At 33.1% G+C, this 25,775-nt stretch overlaps 3 protein-coding genes across 4 annotated transcripts in view; 1 reads left to right on the forward strand and 2 right to left on the reverse strand.

The window, feature by feature from the left end:
* Positions 1-7,054: 7,054 nt before the first annotated feature.
* On the reverse strand, positions 7,055-9,567 carry LOC140039333 (toll-like receptor 4). The gene has a single exon (XM_072084937.1). It carries the CDS (start codon positions 9,565-9,567, stop codon positions 7,594-7,596), a length of 1,974 nt encoding a protein of 657 aa, XP_071941038.1. The 3' UTR covers positions 7,055-7,593.
* An 879-nt stretch (positions 9,568-10,446) lies between these two features.
* On the forward strand, positions 10,447-13,612 carry LOC140040653 (uncharacterized). The gene is made up of 2 exons (XM_072086743.1): positions 10,447-10,564; positions 11,801-13,612. The coding sequence occupies exons 1-2, from the start codon at positions 10,533-10,535 to the stop codon at positions 13,212-13,214; spliced, it is 1,446 nt and encodes a 481-aa protein (XP_071942844.1). The 5' UTR covers positions 10,447-10,532; the 3' UTR covers positions 13,215-13,612.
* Positions 13,613-13,627: 15 nt separating this feature from the next.
* LOC140040652 (angiotensin-converting enzyme-like) overlaps positions 13,628-25,775 on the reverse strand; it is a 30,219-nt gene continuing 18,071 nt past the window's right edge. For both annotated transcript variants that reach the window (XM_072086741.1, XM_072086742.1), the window contains exons 3-12: positions 25,346-25,479; positions 24,182-24,336; positions 23,667-23,908; positions 22,654-22,842; positions 18,464-18,731; positions 17,874-18,097; positions 17,047-17,191; positions 15,679-15,777; positions 15,242-15,364; positions 13,628-14,711 (exon numbers count right to left, since the gene is read on the reverse strand). In XM_072086741.1, coding sequence (XP_071942842.1) covers positions 14,552-14,711; positions 15,242-15,364; positions 15,679-15,777; positions 17,047-17,191; positions 17,874-18,097; positions 18,464-18,731; positions 22,654-22,842; positions 23,667-23,908; positions 24,182-24,336; positions 25,346-25,479 — 1,739 coding nt within the window. In that variant the 3' untranslated portion in view covers positions 13,628-14,551. The remainder of the gene's footprint in view (positions 14,712-15,241; positions 15,365-15,678; positions 15,778-17,046; positions 17,192-17,873; positions 18,098-18,463; positions 18,732-22,653; positions 22,843-23,666; positions 23,909-24,181; positions 24,337-25,345; positions 25,480-25,775) is intronic.

Raw genomic sequence — 25,775 nt, forward strand, 5'->3', positions numbered from 1 at the left:
GGTATCCGCTGAATAGGGTTTGGATCTAGGCCTAGTTAACGTTTTAACTTCGTTCATCAATGGGAAATTGCCTCCTTGATAGATGTGTCCCCAGAGGATGAACTCTACTGTACTATAACAACATAAAACACATTGGAGACTTTGGAGTAAGTGTATGAGTATGTTTCAGCATCGACAACCATTAGACAGTGTATACCACGTTAAAACACCCCTATTCGGTGTAAATCGTTTAACCTAGATTCATTTTTATAAATAATTGTCTAGCGAAACTTAATTAATTTTACATTAGGTGATTAAAATCAGTACCGGAAGTAAGTATGTACTAACTTTCTATAGAATTGAGTAAAGATTCTAGAAGTTACGCGCGAGTTACCATTTTTTGCCCTTAAAAAGATATCAGTTATACGTGTATTATACTTTCCATTCTCAGTTTTTGTTATTATTATACGAATAGTAGGCCTAGTCCTTCATAAGTGTTTTTTATTTCAATTGAATTAAATAGAATGAGATTGATTAAAATACATATTGTATTAACGTTAATTATTATAATTATTTCATTCACGCCCAATGAGTCTTGTAGTAACTTATTACATTATTGGCATGTGGAGTGTGTGCGCACATGCAGGTTGATATATTTTGGAAAATATATTTTCTATCTGAATATAGTTGAATGTAGGTTTAATTGTATATGCCTAGCATTGTATATAGCCGTTCATTCATTGCTTTATGTTAAGGGTTTTTCATAGAATAAAACATAGACGGGGAAATTTGAAATTCTTCTCCTTTTCATTTCTATGAGAATTGTATTCGGCATATATTATATTATAACCGTTCGATTCCGTTGCGAATAATGTTAATATTATGATCTTATAGATTTGGTACTTAATATGTGTAAATATATTATACTTCCGGAAACTTTCCCTTATTCTATAAATTGGCGGAGGCGTAATTTTGCAGGAAGTAATCTGGTTTTGAATTACTTTCTCAACACTGTATATTCCTTGTCATGCTGTGTATAGACGTGACTGAAACCACGGTAACGGATTTTGTGGTGAAATACTATATTATCTACTTTAAATAGTTGTAGATCTATTCTCAACCATCAGCAACTATGCAGGGCTCTGAATGAAGCTATAACGCGTAAATATAAATTTCACGACCAAGCCATTGAAACACGTCGGTGACTATACTTTCAATTTTTGATTATGGAGTTTGTCAGACTATTTAAAACAGTTGCATATGCTTATATAATAATCTCGTTAATTCCTATAACTGTAAGTAGTCAATTACTACTCTCTGGTCCTGAAGATGTTCGAGCTGTAGTTGGTACAGATGTAATCTTCAAGTGCTCGGCTTATAATATTGTGTCACCGAATACTCTGATTTGGACTGATTTAAAATATGATAACTATATTATAAGCTTTGGTGAAAGTACATTCGGTTCTAAAGTTTACTCAATAATTGTTTCTGGTGGTGGTTCATACGATTTAAAGATCACTAACGTACAGATCACTGATGCTGGAGACTATGAGTGCACATACGGTTATTACGATTATGAACGTTTATTTTACATCTATTCATCTTTTTCAACACCTGCTACAGCTACGTTAACAGTACTTCAACCACCATCTGCAACTTCACCTCGGTGTTTGCTATCTCACAATGAGACCGTAATTCCAGCTGAGACACCATTATACGTTGGAGAATCCATCAGATTACAGTGTATTTCGGAAGGCCATGGAAGTACATATCCAATACTTGGCGTCACGGTATCTGATATTAATGTTGCTGCGAGTACTATACTTCGTGGTTATAACTACACAGCAGTGGAATCCGTAGCCATAACAGTCGGAAATTATGATACCGAATTGAAATGCCATCTTAGCAGCGAAGCTTTGGAAGAAACAAGAACCTGTACAATAACGCTTAATGTACTTCATCCTGAAGTGGAAATATATCCAAGTATGCCATCTGTACAAGAGTTGACTGACGTAAAATTTCAATGTTCTATAAGTAACTTCAAGACAACTAATCTACAGTATGAATGGCAGATCTCGCCATATGTTCCTGGGGACATTTTTTCTCAAACAGATTCAATTTTTAAAATTACTGACATTTCTCTCAATAACAATTTACTCGAAAAACAAATATTTCACATTGTGTGCTTCGTAAGAGAGAATGGAAAGATGTGGAATGCATCTACCAATTTGTCAGTAACGCAGGTAAATACACCTATCACTAATTTTAACAATGATACCAGCAGCGAATCTGAAAAGTCAGTAGTTGGAATAATTCTAGGAACGGTCGTCGTTGCTATAGTTGTCATACTAATAATAATTGTCTCTGTTCTTAATCGGCAAAAATTAAACAGCATTATATCCAGGAATAAAACTATAAACGCATCAGTCAATGACACGCCCTTATATTCTGATGTTCAAAACATGAATACAATTACACCCAATGCAGAGGAAGGGGGAGACTCGTGTGATAATTCTGTTTGTTATTCATCAGTGCCTAATGATGCCAACAATTACGATAATGTTTGCAACATAAATGAAAATGATGAAGCTCTATATGAGAACAGACCTTTCACACAATACGTCACAGAACTTAACGTAGAGGGCCTTAACTATGCTGTGTTGGATCTTCAGGAAACATCACGTGATATAATAAGCACCAATCATACCACTACATATGCTACACTAGAACATTGACAAACAGAACAGTTTAATTAGCAATAATTCAAGTAATATTAATAAATGTTTAGATCGCCTTGTAGTAAAAAGTATAGTGGCAAGATTTAAACCCGAGTTTTTTTTAAAGAGATAAAATTGAACAATACAATTTCCATTTATATCATATTGTTTTGCTTTGCTTATGACAGTGTTAAGAATTACAGTACTTTATATTGTATTTTGTAGTTTGTTGTTTCCATTTTGTTTCATATTTATTGTAGGGGCCCTCATGAAACAAGCTTTTCTAATAAAGGTCCCAGTTATTCCTAACTGAATAAATGTGGAATGAATTGAATTGAAAAAATATATTATGTGTTTTTTGTTGTATTACTCATATGAGCGACCTTGTTTCGATGATGTCGAAATAATTGAAATAGCCAATTATCTGCATCAACATCAATAAACTTTTCCCAACTCAGTAGTTATTGTCTTGTTTATGTTAGACCACCAGTCGGCTTTCCGTTTTTTGTCTGAAAATAGTTTACGAGCGCAAATAGTATACGTATGAAACGCCATATGTGCCAAAAAAATTGTATTAATATTAAGTCAAAACTCTGTCTAGAACCTAGGCTACATCATAAAAAACAAAACTTGACGCCTCCTGTTGCACCTCGTCCACTTCATGAGCTCCTTTCTGAAGCAAGAGAAATCAAATACTTTACGCTGTCCGTTTAGGCCTACTTACTGTTAAAAACAATTTAATGATCGTGCATTTGTATTTATCATCTTTATTATATCTTGCTGCACAGTCTTATACCCATTGGATGTTAGTGACATTATTTTTTTAATTGTTACATGAAAAAGCAAGGTAAATTTTCGAAACACTGTTTATATGTTTTACCAAATAAGATGAATTGCATAATGCAGTTTGGATTCTGACAACATTAACGCTTACTCTAACGCTAAGCCGACTTGGTTATCCAAACAAAGGCAAGTACAGAACGAAGATATATCGGAAGTGCTTACTTTATAGGTTGACAGTAATTTTCCGGTATCGATCTGGTGGGTCATGGTTATACGTTAACAATCTATAATTATTTAAAATGTTAATACAATAAACATTTTTAAATGTTAAAACATTGTTTTGTAATCACATAATACTGTAAACAAAATGAAGTTAATGATAATTGTTATGTATCAATGTTACGTTACAGTTTGTCCTTTTATTTATCGAGGCTCAGGGTAATGAACCGCAGTTCACTGATTCGAACCCGGGTTAACGACCAAGGCGTAACCTTGTACGTCAGTTTAAAAGTGCTGACATAAACTTTCACTTTCTCTATTTTTCATATGATCTTGATTCACAGAATTTGAGAATTTGTTGAGCTTTGCAAACTTCATTACCATTAACCATTATAAAACCAATACTTTTATTACAAACAACACCTATGATCAAGTATCACAAACCTCATAATGTAAAAATATGGCTATTTTTAGGGCAGTTTGGGGTATTTTAAATCGGTGAATAATCATCAATATGTTAATCAATATTTTGGGTTTGACTGATTTCTTTCCACTTACAAAATCATAACCAAATATACTTTTTTTTAAAGGTGTGGCTGGTGAGCAAATACGTTCAAAGAAGGGACTACCCACCGGAAAAAAATTGAATTGAAAAATAAGATATCAAAATAAATATAGTTGTATACATAGTACATACAAATACTGAAACTAATTATATATACAGAGACATGCTTTATATTTGAAACTAGAGGCTGTACGTTTACGTTTCAATACGTGTAAACAAAATGAAAAACGTTACATATTCGAAACAGTTATAGACACTAACCAATTGATTGATGTTTATTATTTTTTTAGTATGTCAGAAGACATAGAGAATGTCAGAGACTTACTTCAGAGTAAGTTACTTTGCAACAAGTATCATGGATTAATGTTCCAGTGTATGGTAGATCCAGTTCGGCATATTTAATTCTCTCTGCTGTACGCGAGGATCTACATTTCATCTCAACTGCAAATTCAGGTGCGTTGCATGTTAACGAAAAGTCTTCGATTGTTTCAGATGGATCTACATTTTCGTAAACAGTATCTCTTTCTTCACTCACTTCTACCTTAAGATTCGTATACGTTGGCAGGCTTAACTTCGGTTCGCTTGGTGGACTTTCAGCGTACATTTTGCGACGTATTTTAACTGACGACGACAAGGTAGATCTATTTGGTGCTGTATATTCTTCTATTGTGTTTTCTTTACCTGATTGATAATCGTGTGGTAAATTAAGTTTGTCTATTGTGTTTGCTCGTCTTGCTTTGGAATAATTTCGAGGGTTACGATTTACTGTATTACCATGAATTGCTATCGGGTACTCCCTCGCTGTTAGTACTCTCCTGGATGACGATCTTTTATTAAAAACTCTGCCTTGTTTAGAATTTCTTTTATGAATAAAACATATCGTACATACAATAAAAATTAGAAGAAGCCCTAATGTACAGCTTATAATTATTGGTAGAACCACTACACCAGATTTTTTATTGACGTATAGAATAGTTGTTGCATTTTGAATTGTTCCACCTCCTGTGACGGTACACGTCACTTTAGTGCCATTATACTCAGCGTGAACGTCAGGAATTCTTAATGTTGATGATGTCAATGTAAGTTCTAACAAAGATGAATATTCTGGATAGAAATGCCATCTATATTTGAGTTGATTATTCCTAAAGTCGGTTGCGCTACATTTGAGTACCGCAGTCTTTCCCGTTTGTATCATAGGATACTGTGGTGTAAGGGTAACCTTACCGGGAGGAAGCAAATCTAATTGACACGTTTCAAGCATTCCATCGTCAATACGAAAGCGACATTGAAATGTTGTTTCATTTTCAATGACGTAGTGACCAGTTGTTTGTACTAACCTTCCTTCTACATAGTTGGGACTAGTCTTAACTTTTTTTCCATTGCGAAGAAGCTTTAACTTTGTATGTGTATTTACATGAGAAGTTGTTGTACATGTAAACCTGACTGAGTTCCCGACAAAGAATGTAAGCCCTTCGTCAACTTCAATATTACACTGAACACCTTTCTCTGTTGGTGAAAGAACTTTCAAGAAAGCTGCAGTATTAGACGCTAACTGAACTGTATTCCCCTTTTCTGTAAAATAGACACATTCATATTTTCCACTATCACTTGCCTGAGCGTTTACAATCCTTAGATCATAACTTCGATCTCCCGAAACACCGGGTAGGATGGAGAAACGATTACTCTGATCGGAGTTTATCGTATCCAGAATTTCCCAGTTACTACTGAGATAGTCATTTATCGTAAAACTGTACCATTGGATAAAGTCGCTGTCTTTCCGGCCGTCAACATTACATGAGAGTGTGGTATCAGATCCTACCCGGATTGTTTGATTGTCTGGCCCTTTTTTCAGGTACAATCCATTGATATTTAAATATAGTGAAAATAAAATCATTAAAAACATACTGAAGTTATAACATACATACAGCACCATCGTGAATCCTTGCTAGAAATGTTCGTTTTTAGAGTGACACGGACAGTGACTAATATGCTAGGGTTTGATTATTTCCGTTTTGTGGATGTATTATGATTGTCGTAATCTTTAAAAATATACCAAACCCAACAACATCACCTTAATTTAAATTGGACCTAACTCAACTTTAGTAAATTAGTCACTACCCGTTGAAGGCCTACTCAAACCCATTTTCTCATAGCGTAGAGAGCGTAGTTGAACCGCCTGGATGTGTGATATTATGATTTGCATTCAATTCATAAGTCCTAAAACGATACGGTACTGTTTGTAATTCATCATTGTAATTGGATTGAACTAAACAAAAACAAACTATATTTAGGTTCTACAGAACAAAAAGTGGTACTGGTTTTACGTGTTTATTTTAAAGGCCATGTGCGGGCAAAACATTTCTATTGATTAGAACATTCCAATAATTATCAATCTATAGTTTCCCCCATGTTCCATAATTTTTTGGATTTTATTTGTCTTACATGAGTTTGTTGAAAATAAGGAATTTATTATCAGTGGGTGTAGTTCAAATTACACATTAAAATCGCTATTCTTTTGTACAAAATTTTGTAAATAGAGAGGCATTTTTAAAGCAAGGCCAACAGCCATAAGTCGCGTGCTCTCAGAAAAAAATGAACTTTCAACAAGTAATGTACTTTAAAACTTTTCTGTACATCAAAACAGTTCATAAAGTACAGAAAAGCGATAAAACGCATAGTGATAGCGGACCGACAGACAGACCGACAGACCGAAAGACCGACCGACCGACATAGTGAACTATAGAGTCTATAGAGAATATGAAAAATAAACTTGAATTTTACGTTTCTGGTAATTTTATTCAACTTCAGAGTTTTATTTTTATGCTATAGCAAAAGTTATCCACCGTATATATACCATCTTTTTTCACCTTCTAAGGAGTCACCAGACATGTTATCGCATTAGGTTAAACTACCTAACTACTGAAAAAAGGTCTTCCTGGTTTTTATAGCAGAATTTTGCCAAATTTTGTATTTGACCATTTTAAGGGAAATTCATGTTTTTCGTCTTGATTTCTGTTATAAATATTTGATTTATGTACAATTAACCCGATATTATTTAAAAAATTCATGCTTGTACCTGAGCTTTAATGATTAGATTGGGTCATTTTACCCACATCATTATTTTCTTTTCATTCTAGAAAGACTAATGGATGTTTATAGTTGTGAAAAAAAAATACATTACAAATACAGATTCATAAAATTGGCTATAGTAGTAACTGATTTGCGGAAAAACATTTTTAGATTACAAATACAAATAGGCCTATACATTTTAGAATTCAAAATGTTAATATTATAAAAAAATACAATTTAAAATATAAGCAATAATTAATTTCAAATATGATTTACCAATCTGTCCCGTGGACAGTTAGGTGACATGAGAGCAGTTTCCAGCCTAGTCCAAAATAAGGCCTGCCTTTCTGGATGTTTATGATGCCATCGTATATATGTTTTCTCCTTAAGAGTTTTGTGTAAAAGAGTTGGCATGTCTTTTACTGACACCTTTTCAAGAAGCAGTACAATCAAGATATTCTCATGATTGTCAAACATCCGCATACGTGCCATCTCAAGCTCAAAATTACACCATTCACTCTCTGCAAAGCTTTTCGAAACTACCAATACTACTTTTTGGCTGTTTTTTATAGCGTTTACAATATTGTTTGCAATACTATCTCCTCCAAGAAAATCTCGGTAATCAACGCATATTTTAAAATTACGTTGGGTCTCTAATGCAGGATGTAACACATTGAGAACCCAATTTTGATCTTTGCTGTTGTAAGCTATAAACGCATCATAGGGTTTATCTGCATTAGGTGGTCCTTCAATTGCAAATTGTTCGTATTGTTTATGAAGACGTCGTTGTTGAATCCAGAGCTGTACATCAGATCTCATGTAAAATAACAGACAAACTCCGATTGCCAAAAAGGTAGCCACGGCTAAACAAGTAAGTACTATTACCACAACTTTTTTACACGCTAACTTTCCAATATCTATTGTTTCAAGAGACTGAAGATGGGTTGAACTTACGTTAAGGCATTCCATATCAATGTGTGCTTTAGTTTCCTCCATCCAATGCTTAAGCCACACTATATTGCAAGTACACTTAAAAGTATTGTTTTTTAGATTTAGATAAGATACCTTTTCAAGTTTTGCTAATCCGGTGTTTCTTGAAACAGTAGAAAGACGATTATTACTAAAATCGATATAACGTAGTTTTTTGTGTGAATTTGAAAATACATTTTTTTGTATTTTTTCGATTCCGTTAGAGGATAAATTTAGAAGAATAAGCGACGAAAGATCTTTGAAAGTTGTTTTAAATACTTCCGTTAAATTGTTTGAGGACATAAGAATTTTGTTTAGCTTGTTATTGTTTATAAAGATGTCTTTCTCAATTGTAGATATTCCGCAATGTGATACATCTAACTTTTCCAGAGATGACAGATCGGCAAACCATGTTTTACACATCTTATGAAGTTTGCTGTTTGCACGTAGAGAAAAAAAACTCAGCTTTCTTAAACCATGAAATGCATCGTCTGAAATGTTTTCACCAACCAATTCGTTATTAGCCAAGTCTAATTTTTCCAACAACTGAAGCTCTTTAAATGTGTTTTCATGTAATGAATGTATATCATTACTGATTAGGTATAGTTCACGTAGATTCATGTACTTGGAAAATGTGTAAACCTCGAGTGATTTTATACCACAGTATGAAATATTCAATATGTCTAAGTTCTCCAAACCTTGAAACCAGTAATTTTGCAGTCTACCTAAGTACGTGTTGTGAGATAAATCGAGAAATTTTAGTTTTCTTAAACCAAGAAATGAATCAACTTCGATCGTTTGAATCCCACAATATGACACATCCAATATTTCTAGGGATAAAAGATCGGCAAACCATTTTTCACGTATCTTTATAAGTTTAGGGTTTCCACGTAGAGAAAAAACTTTCAGACTTTTTAAACCTCGAAATGCCTCATCGGAAATGTCTTCACCAACTAATTGATTATAAGAAAATTGAAGTTTTTCTAAAAGAATAACGGTGCTAAATGTGTTCGCGTGTAAAACATGTATTGGATTAAGTGCCAGATCAATTGATTTCAACTGTTTTAGATACTTAAAAGTGTTCTCTCCAAGACTGTAAATTTTACAAGACGATATATCTAATATTTCCAGAGACACAAGATCCTTAAACCAGTAATAGTTTAACTCAATCAGATCGTTATTGGATAGATCCAACTTCTTTAGTTTCGACAAACCTCGAAACGCATCCATTTCAATGTATCCAGATGTTAGAAAGTTACTAGACATTTTCAAAATGTATAGATCTTGCCTTGTTATAAAGGAATTGTTCCTTATAGATTTAATATCGTTCATATCTAAGTAATAAACATTAGCATCAGTTGGAACCTTACTTTGTGATGGAATAGCTTGTAATTGTTTATTCTTGCAGTTCACGACATGGCTATACACGTTGTTGTTGTTGTTGTTGGTTGGGCAATATGTGCAATTACATTGCTCTGGGCATCGTAGTTCACTTACAGGCTGTGTTCTTGCATACGGCTTTTCCTTGTAACATGCCGGCACTTGATATTCACAAGAAGACTCAAGAAGAACAGAACTCAAGAACTCAAGAATATACAGACACAATATCTTAAGATTCATCTTCATGAGCACGTTCAGACTGCAAATAATGCAACAATATTCTAATAATCATTTGCAATTTGGAAGGTTTTTTTTGTTCTGTTCTGTTATAAATCAGCTAATGCTTTTATGTATATAGGCATACTAAAATGATTTAGAACAAACAACAACAAATTATTTAGTAATAGGCTTACCTGTTGATTTTGTTATTCCTTGCAGTCCTAAAGTTTCAGAAGACGTGTATAGTTCATTCATGATAAGAATTAAAGACAAAACAGGGCCTTATGCAAAACCTTAGTGTTATTCAATTTATTGTCACGAGGTAGCATATTATTTTAAATACAATACTTCAGGGTAAAATCCGTTAATGACGTAATCTACTATTTCTATCAATAGAAAAACAAATACATAATCGTTTAATGCACTATATACCTTACTTGAATACTATACAACAAATATATATTATATATATTTATATCGTTAGATATCTTGATAAGATTACAATTAGATAAAATTCTATAAATACAGTAAAGCATTATCCTCTGGCATTAGAAGGGCATAGAGCGACCCAATGTGTGTTTCCGGTCGCCAAACTATCACGGTAAAGCCGGTACTCGAGGAAGATATACGCTATGGTTTGGAAACTATTATTATGCCGTGACATGTTTGTATCATTTGTGTTACTAACCCTTATCTATATTATAAGAGAGAGTGTGTGCGTTAATTCGTTGTACACATAGGATATCAAAATGACTGGAAATGTACTGAGAAGGTTTAAATGACATTTGAACCGCGCTAGGGCATGGGAGGTGGTAGTAATGGGGTATCAAAAGGAATTTGTACTGGTAAGGTTTTAAACTACAAACCCGTCCTGGAGTTGGGGCGGGAGTTACACGCTTTGGAATCATTTACAATTTATAAGAAAGGTAAAAGAAATTTATAAATTAGGAATATGTATAAATCCTAAGGCAAATTACTGGAGTGGCTGGATCTCAATGGAGATACAAAAAAAAAGCGAAAAGCTAAATCAAAACGAAAGTAAACAGCCAGAAAAGTTGGCAGAGCTTTCGGGCAACACTAGCCCTTCATCAGTGCAAGTGAAGGAATTTGGATAACGTCATAGTATAAAGCTGGCAAGGGCTTATATATGTATCATTTAAAAATGTATCTGCTGTAGCTAACTTCTTTGGTAATGCCTATATTATATATCAAACACGGAGGATGGCACTTGGTACTTGGTTTGTTTCCTCCTGAATCTTCCAGGAGGGAAATTAACTAGGAGGTCTCAGTGAAGTGGTGGTACTGTTTAATTGGTTTTGACAAGGTGCTTGCTAAAATCTTTGTTTGCATGTTTAGTTACGTTAACAATAGACTGCGATAGGGTATTCCATGTTCTAATAGATAATAGGGAGGGAAAAAAGATTGCTGGTAGACTGCGGATGAAGTTTGTGGAACTATTAACTGTTTGCTGTGTCTTCTTCTGGCCCTTTGACTTTTTAGTTTCAGGATCTCTGTACTGTCTTTGCATATAGTAATATCTTGGTTGATAATTTTAAAAGGCCAACTTATTAGCACAACCTATGTACTACCTTAAAGGTAAAGGAACACTAGTATTACTATATTTGAAAACCCCGTCTGAAAGTAATATAAGGCCTACTATTTATATCTTTAAAAACAGGTCTAAACCGCTATCATTTAGAAATTATTTATTTTCTATCCTGCTAATTTATTGTTGTTAGCAATCTCGACTCGTGATGTTTCAAGCATTACGGATATTGATTATCGTTATTACTTCCTTCACAGAACAGTGTTGTTATTTTAGTTAGTTCAGTTTACTTACAGTTATAGACCTAATTTATAACAATATGATACGAATACAATTGTTCTTTCTACTTTTTAGTATTGTAAAACACGCCAAATTTGCAACGATTGCCAATGGACCAATGAACACTACTGAAATTAAAGGAGAGACAGTGGAGCTAAAATGTGATGCAGACTATGTATTCCGAAGCTCAAATGTCGTTTGGTTTCACAATAGCAGTGGTACAAAAATCAGCAAAAACTACGATGTGTTGTTTAATGAATCTACTAAATCGGAAAGATATTCAATCCAAAACAGTGGTGGGTATGCTAATAAAGTATATAACCTTCAAATAACGAACTTTTCATCAGAAGACGCAGGTTTGTACTCATGTTCTATAGTAAAGCAGAATGATGAGCAGATTGTTGATTCAACTTGGGCAGTGTTATCTATAAATCCTCCTGGCCACATGACACCACCAACATCTTCCCTTACCTGCAGTATTGATACAATGGATGCAGAAATTGGTGATGAAATCATGATTACCTGTCAATGCGAAGGCGGTGACCCTCCACCTTTACTGAGCTTATTGATAGACGGAGAAGAAGAAACAGAATCAATTTATACACAAAACCAAGTTCATACCTTAACCAGAAGTATAAGCTTAACAGAAAATCATATCGATGTGTTATTTAAGTGTAAGATGGTAAGCGCAGCACTTATCAGTCCAGGTTATTGTTCCATCAAGCCATTGCCAGTTGTTTCAATTGTTCCATTTCAACCATCTGTCAGAGAGAACGAAACCCTGGAATTAAGTTGCCAAACTACCAGTGATGTATTCAATCAAGAATTTGAATGGTTAATTGATAGGTTGTCTTGCAGAACTGTATCGCTTGATAACTCAAAAGTTTCAAACATCCTCATCATTTATAATGTACCAATGTCATTCAATGACTGCAGTGTAACTTGTGTAGTGAAATTAATTGGACGTGCTACTGTCACGATTAGAGTCATGTCTAGAATCGTGAAAACGACCGAGATGCCTGTTACACTTTCCACGATGTCCACTGATGAAATGTATGGAAAAACTATTCCAATAGCCATTGAGTCTGTAATTGTTATTGCAAGTTGTTTAACTGTGTTTATACTTATAATGACAATTGTGTGTGTTCTCAGACGAAAGATTAACAATAAAAAATTGTCCAACCAACAAAATGTTAATGTTCAATCAAAAAATGAGGATTTATATGTAGATACAACAAACGAAAATATTCCCAATAATCTAGAAAACACTTCGCCAGTTTCTCCAGAGTCAACTAATTCAGAGGACCAATCACTTTGCAGCGGTATCGTATACGAAAACGTACAGTTAGACAATGGCGATTCTGAAAATGCAGCTGCTGAATGTGCCCCTCTACGTAGATTAAACTATGTTGAATTGGATTTAAGGTCTTCTTCAGTAGTTCATAATAATACGCAACCTACGTTGTACTCGGATATTGTTTTATCTTAGTTACTTATTTTTCTATAAGGCCTACCTGGTCTGTAAGGTTATGCTTAAAACGTCTGATTCTGTAACGTCTCGGATATGTTCCCTAACAGTCTTTAACATTTCAAATAGATCAACATACAGTTTTTATTCTTTGAAGACGACTATATTATTGTTTCGTCGTGAGGTGGTTTCCCGATTAATCGTACGATCAAAACGGTACTGGGTATGATCAACTAGCGTTCGTGTTCCCACCTAATCATCCATTCATAGAAGTACTGATGAAGATATCAATCTGTGGCGACAATAGAATGGACCCGAGACTTGGCTATCTTCGACTTTTAAATAAAGAAATTCCCATTTACTGTAGTTATATTCAATATTTATTATATCGATAGAAAAATAAATGTACTGACAAATACTTGTACTAACATTCTAAACGTAAGTAAACTTTCACCGTAAATATGACAAGACATTTTTTAGAAACCTTTAATTTTAAAACATTGAAGGCCTGATTATAAGTAAATCAATGTTACATTATAGTATGATTGTGTATAATCAGCTATAACTATGTTATATTTGTATTCTGATTAATTATGTAACTTCTTTATAATCAGTTTTGACATGTGTGAAACAATGTTATATTTGTATTCTGATTTATGTGACCGTCTCTGAATACGTGTGAAACGATGTTTTATTTTGACTTTTGTAACGTCTTTATAATCGCAAAGGAAGCCTATCGTATCAATAAATTGACTCAACACTTTGATGATAATATAAACCTTTTTACTATTACTACTATTCAGGTTACTATAATTATATATTTTTATAATTGATATGATAATGTCATCATTTTCTTAATAAGTTTAAGTATAATCATAACATTATGAATAAATCTGTATTAATTCAATATTTTGAATACAATATATTAATTACCTCAATAAGTTGCCCTTTTTTAGATTGTACAGTTTTTATTGCTTTTTTTTTTTGTATTTTTTGCTCCTGGACATCAAGTTTATACGCCCTTTATACATCTTGTTAACACCCTTTTTCATTATCTCTATTATTCCATATTGTAATTAAATATGTTGATGAGTACATTTGAATTGAATTAAATTGGTTTTTAAAATGCTCAAGTCTGTAGGCCACCTGATCATCAAAACAAACTTATCACCTCAACTATTTTACCAAAAACCCAAACGTTTAAAATTTATTTTCTAATAATTAGTAAATGGTGCCACGATTAAGCACGTATGCTGAACAATCTGTTTGTTGTAAAAATAACTAAAGTGCGGCTATTTGTTTTGTTATAATTTATAAATATTTGGTTCCCATAGTTTCTGTAAGTAAGTTTTAATGAGTTATTCCCACCCAATCGTTTCCCCTTCGTTTTGTTCTTTAAGCCATTCAAATAATGGTTCAAAATAACTTTTAATTGCAGATGTATCAATTCTTCTCTGTCCAGTAATTTCTTGCATAGCATCCTGCCATGGTCGACTTGCGCCCATACGTAACATAGCACTATAAATAGAACACATATTTTAAAGTTACAGACCACGTCTATACATACTATTCAAAGAAGAATGTGTAAGATTGAATGATTTCATTATACGATAGTCAATTTTTTGACGGATCACCAATCGGGTAGCCATCCAATACTTCCCAGAACTTGTGTGTGCAATCAAGATAATTGGGAATGTGATTGTACTCTGGATGGTATGGAAATCATGTTATTTTATTTAACTTGGTTTAATAATGAGCTTAAACTTTGAAGGATACAGATGTGGTATACAATAGTAGATAAAAAGCCATAATGTGAATATTTGTATTTCGTATTACAAAATATAATAAATATTAACATTTTGATGACCTGACCTTCGATATGACGTAATGTTTTATAAATATATACACATGATATAAAAGTTTAAAATTAAATTTAATTAATTAAAGTGCCTCATATATAGTTATTAATAATCCAAATTGTTTTCTTTTAACACAACCCGTTTTTCTTTTAAATAAGTTTTGATTTACCGCTATTTGCAATAACTTACCCTAGTTTATCTCCAGCCTCTTTTGATTGGTAAATATTACATCGATGGATGGGTCCCTCGTGGTGTTTTGCTTTACACAAGGCTTCATGAAATTGAAATTGAATTAAGAAGCTCACAAAATATCTGAAACAAACATTGGTGGAAATAAGTTACTTTCGGGTTATTGTGTTTTATAAACGACTGAACAAAAATAGATTTGAGCCTATAAAATATCTAGAAAATCAAGTTTTGGACATGTTTTATAAAGAATTGGAAAATATTTACAGTTAAGAATAACAGGCTTTATTTACACTGGGGCTACTAAATAAGAAAATCGCAATCAATCTCTATGTCATCCCTCGACCAAATGATACTTTTTTTTGGTTTGTAAATGAAGGCCTACATATGTTTCATTTTCATCGAAATAAACGATAAACTGAATTGAATTGTGAACGTACCTTATATATGGAGTTCCTGATGGTATATGGTATTTTGCGCCAGGGTCAAAATCAGCAGCTGTTCTTTCAACCGGTGCTTCAATTCCTTGATATTTTGTCCTTAAAATATTTTAATTCACAAAATATTTACACACTTCCATTGATAAATTAACAAATGACACAATATCAACTGATGTTAACAAAGTAATTACATTACACTATTCACTGTAGAATGGGAATGACCCACTAAAATTGAATTGCAGCCCAATAAAAAGGATTTTAAAAGTTGTAATAATGTAACAATAACCTGTGATTACCCATGTATTTCAAAACTTTTACGAAGTGGTAACACAATTAAGGCGCTATAACGAAGACAATACTAGATCATACTATTATTTATTTTTGTTAGTTTATCATTATGAAATTGCATATTATTTCACAGGCACTTGTCATAGGGATTTAGTTTTGTGTTTCATTACTTTGAAGTTGTTTGTTTGTTGTTGTTGATTGGCAATAAAGAATAAGAATTATAGGCCTATGTCAGTTTTATTGTAGAAATAAATTGAAATTGAAACTCTTTGGATCATGTGCACATCCCCAACCAAAAAATTCGATAGAGGACGCTGCATAAACTTTTTTAAAGCTTAGATACAGGTATGAATTTTAAATATAATATCTGGTTAAATGTACATAAATCAAATATTTGTATCAGAAATCAAGACGAAAAAACATGAGTTTCCCTTAATTTGGTAAAATACAAAATTTGGCAAAAATCTGCCATAAAAATCAGGAAGAATTTTTTTCAGTAGTTAGGTAGTTTAACCTAATGTAATAACATGTCTGGTGACTCCCTAGAAGGTGAAAAAAGATAGTGGATATACGTTGGATAATTTTTGCTATAGAATGAAAATAAAAATCTGAAGTTGAATAAAAATACCAGAAATGTAAAATTTAAGTTATATTACCTATATTCAGTCTTCTGATTAATTTTCATAGCTTTTTAAAATGCCTCTCTATTTACAAAATTTGTGTACAAAAGAATAGAGATTTTACTGTGTAATTTTAACTTTCTGATAAAAAAAGTGCTTATTTTCAACAAGCTCGTGTAACACAAATAAAATCCCAAAAATTATGAAACATAGGGGAAACTATAGATCGATAATTATTGGAATGTATGATCAATAGAAATGTTTTGCCCGCACCGGGTCTTGTATGAATGTGTTTGTTAAAAGGAAGGCTTCCGCGATTTGGAAATTCTATAAACATTACAGTAAACAAAAATAAGCATCACCCTATCAATTCTTATTGATGGTTATAGTAGAAAGCAATAGCATAACCTCGCCGGAAAATAAATGTAAAATATGTACTCATCTAAAGATGTAAGCCTACCTGAGCTCCCACCACTTGGAATTGTAATTTTCTGGAGTTGTTATGCCTCTGAAAACGTCCCATCGCCATTTATCAATCATAAAGCCAAATGGTAAAAACGCTACTTTGACAAGAGCTTGACGTAGAAGAAAGTCAATATCATGATCTGTAAAGGAAAAAAATATTTTCGTCGTACTTTCTATTTTTCCATTTATTTATTCGACAAGGAAGAGTAAAATTACACAGGCGGTTAAGTTGCGATACCCACTATCCACTATCCTGAAGTTTGTTCGTTAATTGTTATGCTTTATTTATCACCGAACATCAACGTTTCATTTCACTTTGTAATTGACACTTTGTAAATTGGATTCAATTATGACTATTTTCGTACGAACATACGGCGCTTAATTAGTAGAACACATAATGTGGATTTTAATTCAATCTGATTATATCAATCTGATTAGAAATACTAAGTAATTGGTTCGCTTTGGTTTTTACGTTGAAATGGACATAGATTAGGTAATTTATCATAGAGTTAAGTAAACCACGTCGCTGAAGAAACTGGTTTGTAGAACATGATATCCACTTAACTTATAATCTAAGTTTCTTTGACATATACTAATGACTGATCATGTTTTCGGATATTGGTATCTTAATACTTATTTTGAGTGTGTTTTGTTAGTGCGGTGAATTTTAAAGTATTTTTATAAAGATCAACCTAATTCATGCTATTAAAAGCTCAGCTGATCCATTTTTCGGCAACCGGGTTTTCTCTACTGTCCGTTATCACGTGACGTATGCAATGAACATTGACATCATTTATTGTTCACAGAAAAGGTGTCACTTACTTTTTGTAAATTCTCCGCCGTCTAGAAGGCCCATCTTGCTGAGGTAGTCGGATGTTACAACAGAAAGGGCAATAGTGTCTCCGACTGCTTCATGAAATCCATGATTTGCTCCCGCCCTGAACACCAGAGGCTGATCACGATATTGAAGGTAATATTCACAATGTCCCATTTCATGATGAACTGTATAAAAATCATCATAATCTATCTGCGTACACATTTTTATCCTTAGAAACAAATCAAATAAAACAAATTATCTGGTATTTTAAAATAAAATAAAGTAGTTAGTTGTAAATGGTTGGAAGTACTCAACTGGAATTATCTGTAGTTTTGGTGCTTTACATGCCATGTCTATAAAATATGCGTATTAATATTTCGTATGTTGGCTACGCAAACATGTTTTTATAGGAAAATACATTTTTAGAAATGTACATACTTCCTTACCCAGTATAATACCGTACACTAACTGTAGTGAGTTGTAAATTCTTTCCAACCTGCTTGTAGGATAATCAGTCGGCTGGTTCATATTAATGACTGAGCAAGCGAAAATATCGTCCCTACGTAATGTAACTGACACATGCGCGTACACATACCTGACGTCATTTCCTTTCTGCATATCGTGAGCTGAACCATGACAGATCACTTCACGGTCTCTAGGCTTCACCAGCATCGACTTCTTCCAGAAAGACGAAGGCATTCCACGAAGACCTAATGATGTGAAGAAGTTGTTTGCGATGTGGAACATTTGTAGAACCGTATAATCTTGTTCGCGCATGTTTGGTGTAATGTCTACACTTTCCAAATCTGGAAACGGTCGTACAATATCATAGATATTGTCCCATTGCTGAGCCCACATATTGCCTACAAAACATAATAAATCATAACCAAATTGAAAAGTTGGAGAATACAAAGTTGCTATCAAAGCGTCGTTTCTGCTTTTGTATTGTTTGTAAACATTTTTAGTCGCGTCGACGCGACTCTTTAGTTCACTATGTCGGTCGGTCGGTCGGTCTGTCTGTCTGTCGGTCCAGTATCACTATGCGTTTTATCGCTTTCTGACCTTATCTTCAGTTTAATCTAGCTAAGTCAATTTTTCACAGTATATTCCTTATGGCCAGGAATTGATGTGGTTATGTTTTCACGGTGCGCAATAAAAAATTACGCGGTGTATGCACGATTTAACAAAATCACGTTTGTAATCATATCTTCAAAACCATGAATCACAATTAAATAAAATTTGGTACTCATAAATTTCAGGGCATAAATCATCATTATGGCAATACAATTACGTGCGTAGCGCATGTAACGCATGCGTACGCGCGCTTAAAATTTTCAAAATTTATTTTCGTTGAAATAAGAGTACGTTTCAGGCAATTTTAAGCGTTTACAAAATTGCCATGACTGCGCAGATGTTTGCGCGCGCACTGCGCGTTAAATGTTATTGCGCACTCTTTTTGCCCGATTTCTGTTTTCTTGACTAACTTTTCAACTCGAAATTACGTTATACGATCACGTCAAAAGTGACAGGCTATGCACGTGTAAATTAAAAAAATAACACTAATGAGCACGCGACTGCAGCCATCTATATGGCCTTGTTTGTTTGTGAACAACTTTTAGATGGATGCTGAATAAACGATTTATAGTCCCAATGTATTTAGGTTGTTCCCACGTAGGATCCAGCGCAATGACATACACGCGACGCATACGATGGCACTTTGGAACTGCAACTTTTGATTGGTGAAATTACTAGTTAGTTGCGTCATAGTTGGAACCAAGCATAGGCCTATGACATTAATAATAATAATAATAATAATGTGTGGTCGATGACTTCGTATAAAGTTTAATTAGAACGAATAATTATGTATTGTTGCATATTCTACTGTATATTTTTTTGTTGTCAATTAAGTAATTGCTATAACCTGAAAGCCAACATTGTCCTGATTCCATTGTAATAAGCATAATTAAAGTGACTCTGTATACTGTAATTGTTTTTCACCATGACCTTACGTTGCTGCATTTTATGTAAAATACTTTGTGCCGTATCAAACTCCATAGAGTTGCAAGATAAATTTGCTGATCTTATCCCACCGACTAGATTTGGTTGTAATGGAAGGAATTTAAGAAATAAAAACAAAATTACCAAACTAGTCACTTAAACAGCAAGATATGCTAATAGTCTACCTTTCTTTTTATTGAATTCTTAATTTTACCGTCCATGACAACTTGCGACGATGCTCCTTTTAAACTTTTGATGTGTTTTTTTTTTTTTCCCCTTTTTAATGCGGTTTTTATTCTTACACGTTTTGATATTTTTTTTTACATGTTTTTACACGTAATTTGGCCACTTGGCCACGAGATATCAGTCAGTGTATTTGAAATAAAGAGAATATACATCTAGGCATATTCATGTACTTTTAAATCACTCAAAATGATAAAGCATGTGCCTATTCAAAATGTTAAATTACTTTTATGCAGCTTGAATCTTGCGTCAGTAGAATTTTAGAAGACATTATTGCTCATTGTGAAGATTATAAAACTAATTATAACTGCATTAGTATGAACGCATGGAGTATGATGACTGTGATGTCGGTGTTTTTGTTATTTCATCAACCGTTCAATGTACAGGTACACGGTCTCTGCTGTCCTGTATCTGGCTCGAACGTATTCCCCAACGGCATCCTAACATTGTTTAACCGAAATGTTAGGTAATAATCTGATTATTATGGTCTATTATATTCCCTAGAGATTCTAATCTCACAGCTCTTTAAGACTAATAAATCGAATCATTATGTTAATGATTGTGAAATATATCATGATATACGAAATGAATCATGCATCTTAAAGCATGACATTAACATAATAATATCTACTGACATGACTGCAACTAATACATTTTATCAAGATTCAATGTTATTAGTTTATATTATTGTTTTATTTTTCAGTTAATTCTATTGGATATCGCGTCATTTATTATTTGTTAACAGGCCTACTAAAGCTATCAAATTCTAAAGGTAATCCATGCCCTCGTCAACAGTGATCGATTCGGTTAAATTTAATCTCCAACGATGAGTTTTCCAACTAACAGATATGATTACCTAAGTACAGTCCTAATAGATTAACTAATTGTATTTTTGAACAATACCGTAACCACATATCATAGAGAACGATGACAATAATATCGAGTTTTAATAAAAGTGTAATTTCCACTAATTGCATGAACCGTTAATTACTGGCATAAATACATAGAATTCAGAAATAGTTAATTATAATCTTATTTATCCTATCATACGAAATTGATATTAGGTGCTAGATGTTGATTGATTTGATGTTTAAGGTCGTTTGTTTAACAATATTGAGTGTAGTGCTATGAAATTATATTATTTTCTTCTTTTTTTATTGAAACATTTACTCGATGTTGAATGTATTTAATCACACTGCTTTTTAAAAGATTTACCATTCATTTCCTGAAAAGGAAGACTATTATATCTCAAGGTAGAAAATGTTGGTTTAGGGCTATACAATTATATCGTCTTATACTGAAACAACCGTAATAATTCTAAAGACATTTCGCTGCGATTACTGTTGACATTAGTTAACGATACGGTTTTTCATTTATATTCTAAAAGGAAAACTACATTTCAAGAAATGTATCGTCATAGAATAGAAAATTTAAAATAGGTTCTATTATTATTGTAACAACTGGAGAAAGACATTAACAGTACCGGTAGTCTGCCATTGATCATCTGAAAACATGTTTTTATATTTTGAAATGTTTCTTATTGTTAAACTTGGAGAGCATTCAGTTTCAGTAATTGTATGACTGGCGTAAATTACAAGCAAAGGCCATGAATGTTTCAATTTACGAACGAATTTACGTTAGGCTATTACTTCTATTTTATTCTACAATGTATTATTCGTTGGATATGGCATGATTGACTGACAATATCCGTTACACAATCTTGAACATTTAACTCATCTCATTTTAGAAAGAAATAGTTATGTGATTGATTTAATTGTCAATAGCATTTAGATTCGTGATTTATTGGCAATTTTATGAACTAGAAGAACCATAATACAATTTAAAACGATTCACATTTACTTGGCTTTATAGTTTGAAAGGGAGTGATGCTGTTGTGAAATCAGGGTTTAAGTGTTCGAATAAACCTGATGTACGCCGCAACATTGTAAGGTGCATTTCATGATTCGTAAAAGCTTACAAGTGAAATATTACCGTAAATTATTAAGTGATGTAGTCACTTTGACTTTACTAGGGGAGTTTCCATAGTAATCCTAGAAATCAAATAGCAATAATGCGACCATTACAAAAGGTTTATGTTACTGCAAGTATAATTCTAACTTATCATTTGAGAGTAGTGAAGTTGAGATACACTTAGGCACGATTACGTATTATAAAATACATAAATCAATGCAAGATTATGCAGAGGTCTCTACTTAGCCTATACAGTGTATGTGTGAAAATTTCAGTAGATGAGAGCTTAACGAAAACAAAAGGTTGTCGCTCATGCGATAGAAATTTACTATACAGAACGAATTATTGCGTTCAATACTATGCTATACAATTAGTCCATATCATTTATATTTTTATAACATTTTTAATACAGAATAAAAACAGTTTTTAAGATGCACCTTAATTGTCATGTTTTAAATATCTTTATATTACCCGAGACTGCATACTTTTACATATGAACTGTCTTGTCTGTGTCTTTATAGGTGTTATGTTTTTAAAAAGTACTCATTATCTTAGTAGTGAATAGGTTCTTACCTAAAAGATGTGCGGGAATTGGCCCAGTAGCGCTTACACGATCCTGGTACCTGTCTTGAAGCTTTCGCCTTACGTACGCATGTAGATGTCTATATAAAGGTTTTATTTCTTCAAATAATTCATCTAAAATGGCTTCAAAGTCCTCCTCTTCGTAATTTTCCAACCAAACATCACTTTCATCATTATGACCTGTGTAAAACAAACTTATTATAAATGTTGAGTCAAGAACCTTTATGTTCATATATCTATTTCAACACAGGCCGTAACTCTCCTACTACTGTAGGTCTACGCTAATCCTATCCACCATGTGGGCCTAATTGGATACGTATTGTTTAAAAATATTACTAAATTAAGAAACATTATCGAATTTTCCTAAATGTATTATAAAAAAAAGTATGTTCTCTGCTTTTTTTTTGTAAACGTTAATTTATGTCAATGTGCGTCATTATGTAGTATTTCAAAACTAAGGTATTGTACAAATCTGTTGCAATTGCATCCTAAATGTCTTTAATGATATCTCAGACATATAAATTATATCGTAAAGTTTCCAAAAGGCGAGCATAATTTTAAATGTTAATCAGCACTTTAAGGATAACTAAAAAAGGATGTACAAAGTTGATTGTGTAATATGCATCTGCATTATCTTTTGGACTATACAATGGTCTATAAAAAATGCGTATTCAGACGAAAATATATACAGTGGTGACAAAAGTACAAAACGTGTAATATTTACTTCGTGGTCATTGATTTTCGGAAAACAACTGAGCCATAACAAAATTCCCATGGTAAGTTAATTTGGTTTAGTCATCCTGAATTTCTTTACATTAATTGTAGAGAAATATATATGATAATATGTGGCAACATCTTCTTCTTCATCTGAGAACTCTTCTTCGTCTGAAGGTCTAGTCAAAGAACCTTTAAAATCTCAATTTCAAAGTTAATGGAGCGGAGCGTACAAACAAAAGAGAAAAGAACACTTGCGTCCAGTTCTACCTAATTTTAAACAATCTTACCCGTATTTCGTGCTGCTATATTTCTAAGTTCAACGTATTGTGGATACAGTTCACCAATAGGTGGGCCAACTGCATCTCTCCATCCTTTCCAGGCCCATAATAATTCGTCGTAATCACGAGAATCAGCCATTATACTTTCCAGATCTGGCTCCAATGACAAACACTCAGTACTAGGTGGGTCACGGCAAACTTTAGCCTGGGCAAATATTGATAACATCTCAGTTGTAATAGCATTGTATCGTCTGAATTTTATAAAAAGAAACAATCATTTTTATATTCTTTTTAGACATATTTATTACTGGGATAATAGGCCTAATTCTCCAAACCCAAAGTCATCAGTAATAGTTTCTCAAAGGTTTGTTTGCACGTTTGCAACAAACACCATGTCGGCGGCACAACCCAATGTGAAAATGTTATTGGTAAGACACAAACAAAGCTGTTACTGCGCTATACAAATCTAAAACACGTACGCCTGAAACATTATCTCTTGTCAGAAAATAGTACGATTTTCCTACCTAACTTGTTGATCATCGCGAAGTTCCCCGCCTTGCAGCAATAGTTGAAACATTCTTTTGATCTTATAACTGAAATTTTCTGTGTTGAACTTTCTCGCTCGTTTTTTAACTTCAGTATCCCAGTCGTGGAGCTCTAATGAGATTGTATTCATAATCTATATCACAACAAATAACAATTAGTTATAATAATAATATTGAACTCATCACACGAATTACTTATCACAGTAAAGAATGTATTAAAATCTAAATCATTTTGGTTATTACTACAATTATAAATATGGCCTACTTGTTATGTAGGCCTAGAACCGTTATAAAACCTTTTTTTCATCTGTGTGCGTGTTTGAATGGGTCTAGAGTAATACCCATAAAATTCGCACATAAAGCCTGTTTTGCAGTTGCCGAATAAATACGCGCGTATTGAAACTGTCAACTTATGCGCATGTGTATTCATATTTCCATTTTCTAAATCTCTTTCTGATGAGATCTAGTTTGAATTCTAGTTTCTTTAGTAGCTCGATCAGTTTCTACCTTTCACTTAGCGAACCTTTGAACCAATTAAATCTCTATAAATGAGTTGTTCGCGCGAATCAAAAGCTTTAGCTTATACGCATGCGTATTTTCACACTTTCCTCTTCCAAATCCTTTTCTGCGACGAATTCTAGTTCCTTGAGTACGAAGTTTCTACTTTTTGCAAAGCGAAACATCTGCAGAAATTAAAAATAAGTTACGATACTATCTATTTTCGAAGTATGGTAGGGATAGTTATTAATACAGCATCACATGTGGTGCCTGTATCATGTAAGGTTAGGTTACCAAATATTCCTATGATACTTCAGAAATAGATACAGTATCGATAATCGGCTGTAATGACAGCTTATATTGATTACCGTAGCTGATCGCTCTTGTAGTGGAAAAACGCAGTGCGATTTTTTCTCTACGAAACATTGGATTCGCGCGAACTTTCAGTCTACTGAAAACAGGCTTCAGATTCTATCAATTCGCCCAGTGGTACACAACAAACGGTTTTTAAAATTTCTCTGCCACTATAATTACTAGCATCCTCACGTTGGTTTTTTTTTTGTCAAGAATCAGTGCATTGGCTTATTTAAGAGAAAGGGATGTGATCCTAAGGAAATCTTAAACGACATGTTTTACAATACTCACTATAGAGTTGTGATCAGTCATGTTTGTTTCGTAATTCCAATTAGCGATGGCTAATTCATTGTTTTTTTCAATTAACCTTGTATTCAGCTCCGCAAGCCATACTTTCGCTAATACTTCATTGTCAATACTACCGTCTAGAAAAAAAAAGTTAAAGCTTTTTTCAGTGATTTGTATGGTTTGATAACGACGTTAATGATAATATTTTTTTAGTTTTATTGGTGTAGATGGTAAACAAAAGTTGCACAGAAATGTTAATTACAATTTAAAAAAAAAAAATTATAAAATATTTTTATTTTTTTTTAATAATATAAATACATTTTTAATATAATTATACAAAACAATAAACAAATCATGATAAACATAACGTTGTCAGAAATAACTATAGTACTGTTACTATTAGATGACACTACAGTCTATAGGCCTATGAAAA

Source organism: Antedon mediterranea, chromosome 2 (genome assembly GCF_964355755.1).
Source record: "Antedon mediterranea chromosome 2, ecAntMedi1.1, whole genome shotgun sequence".
Taxonomy (NCBI): Eukaryota; Metazoa; Echinodermata; class Crinoidea; order Comatulida; family Antedonidae; genus Antedon; species Antedon mediterranea.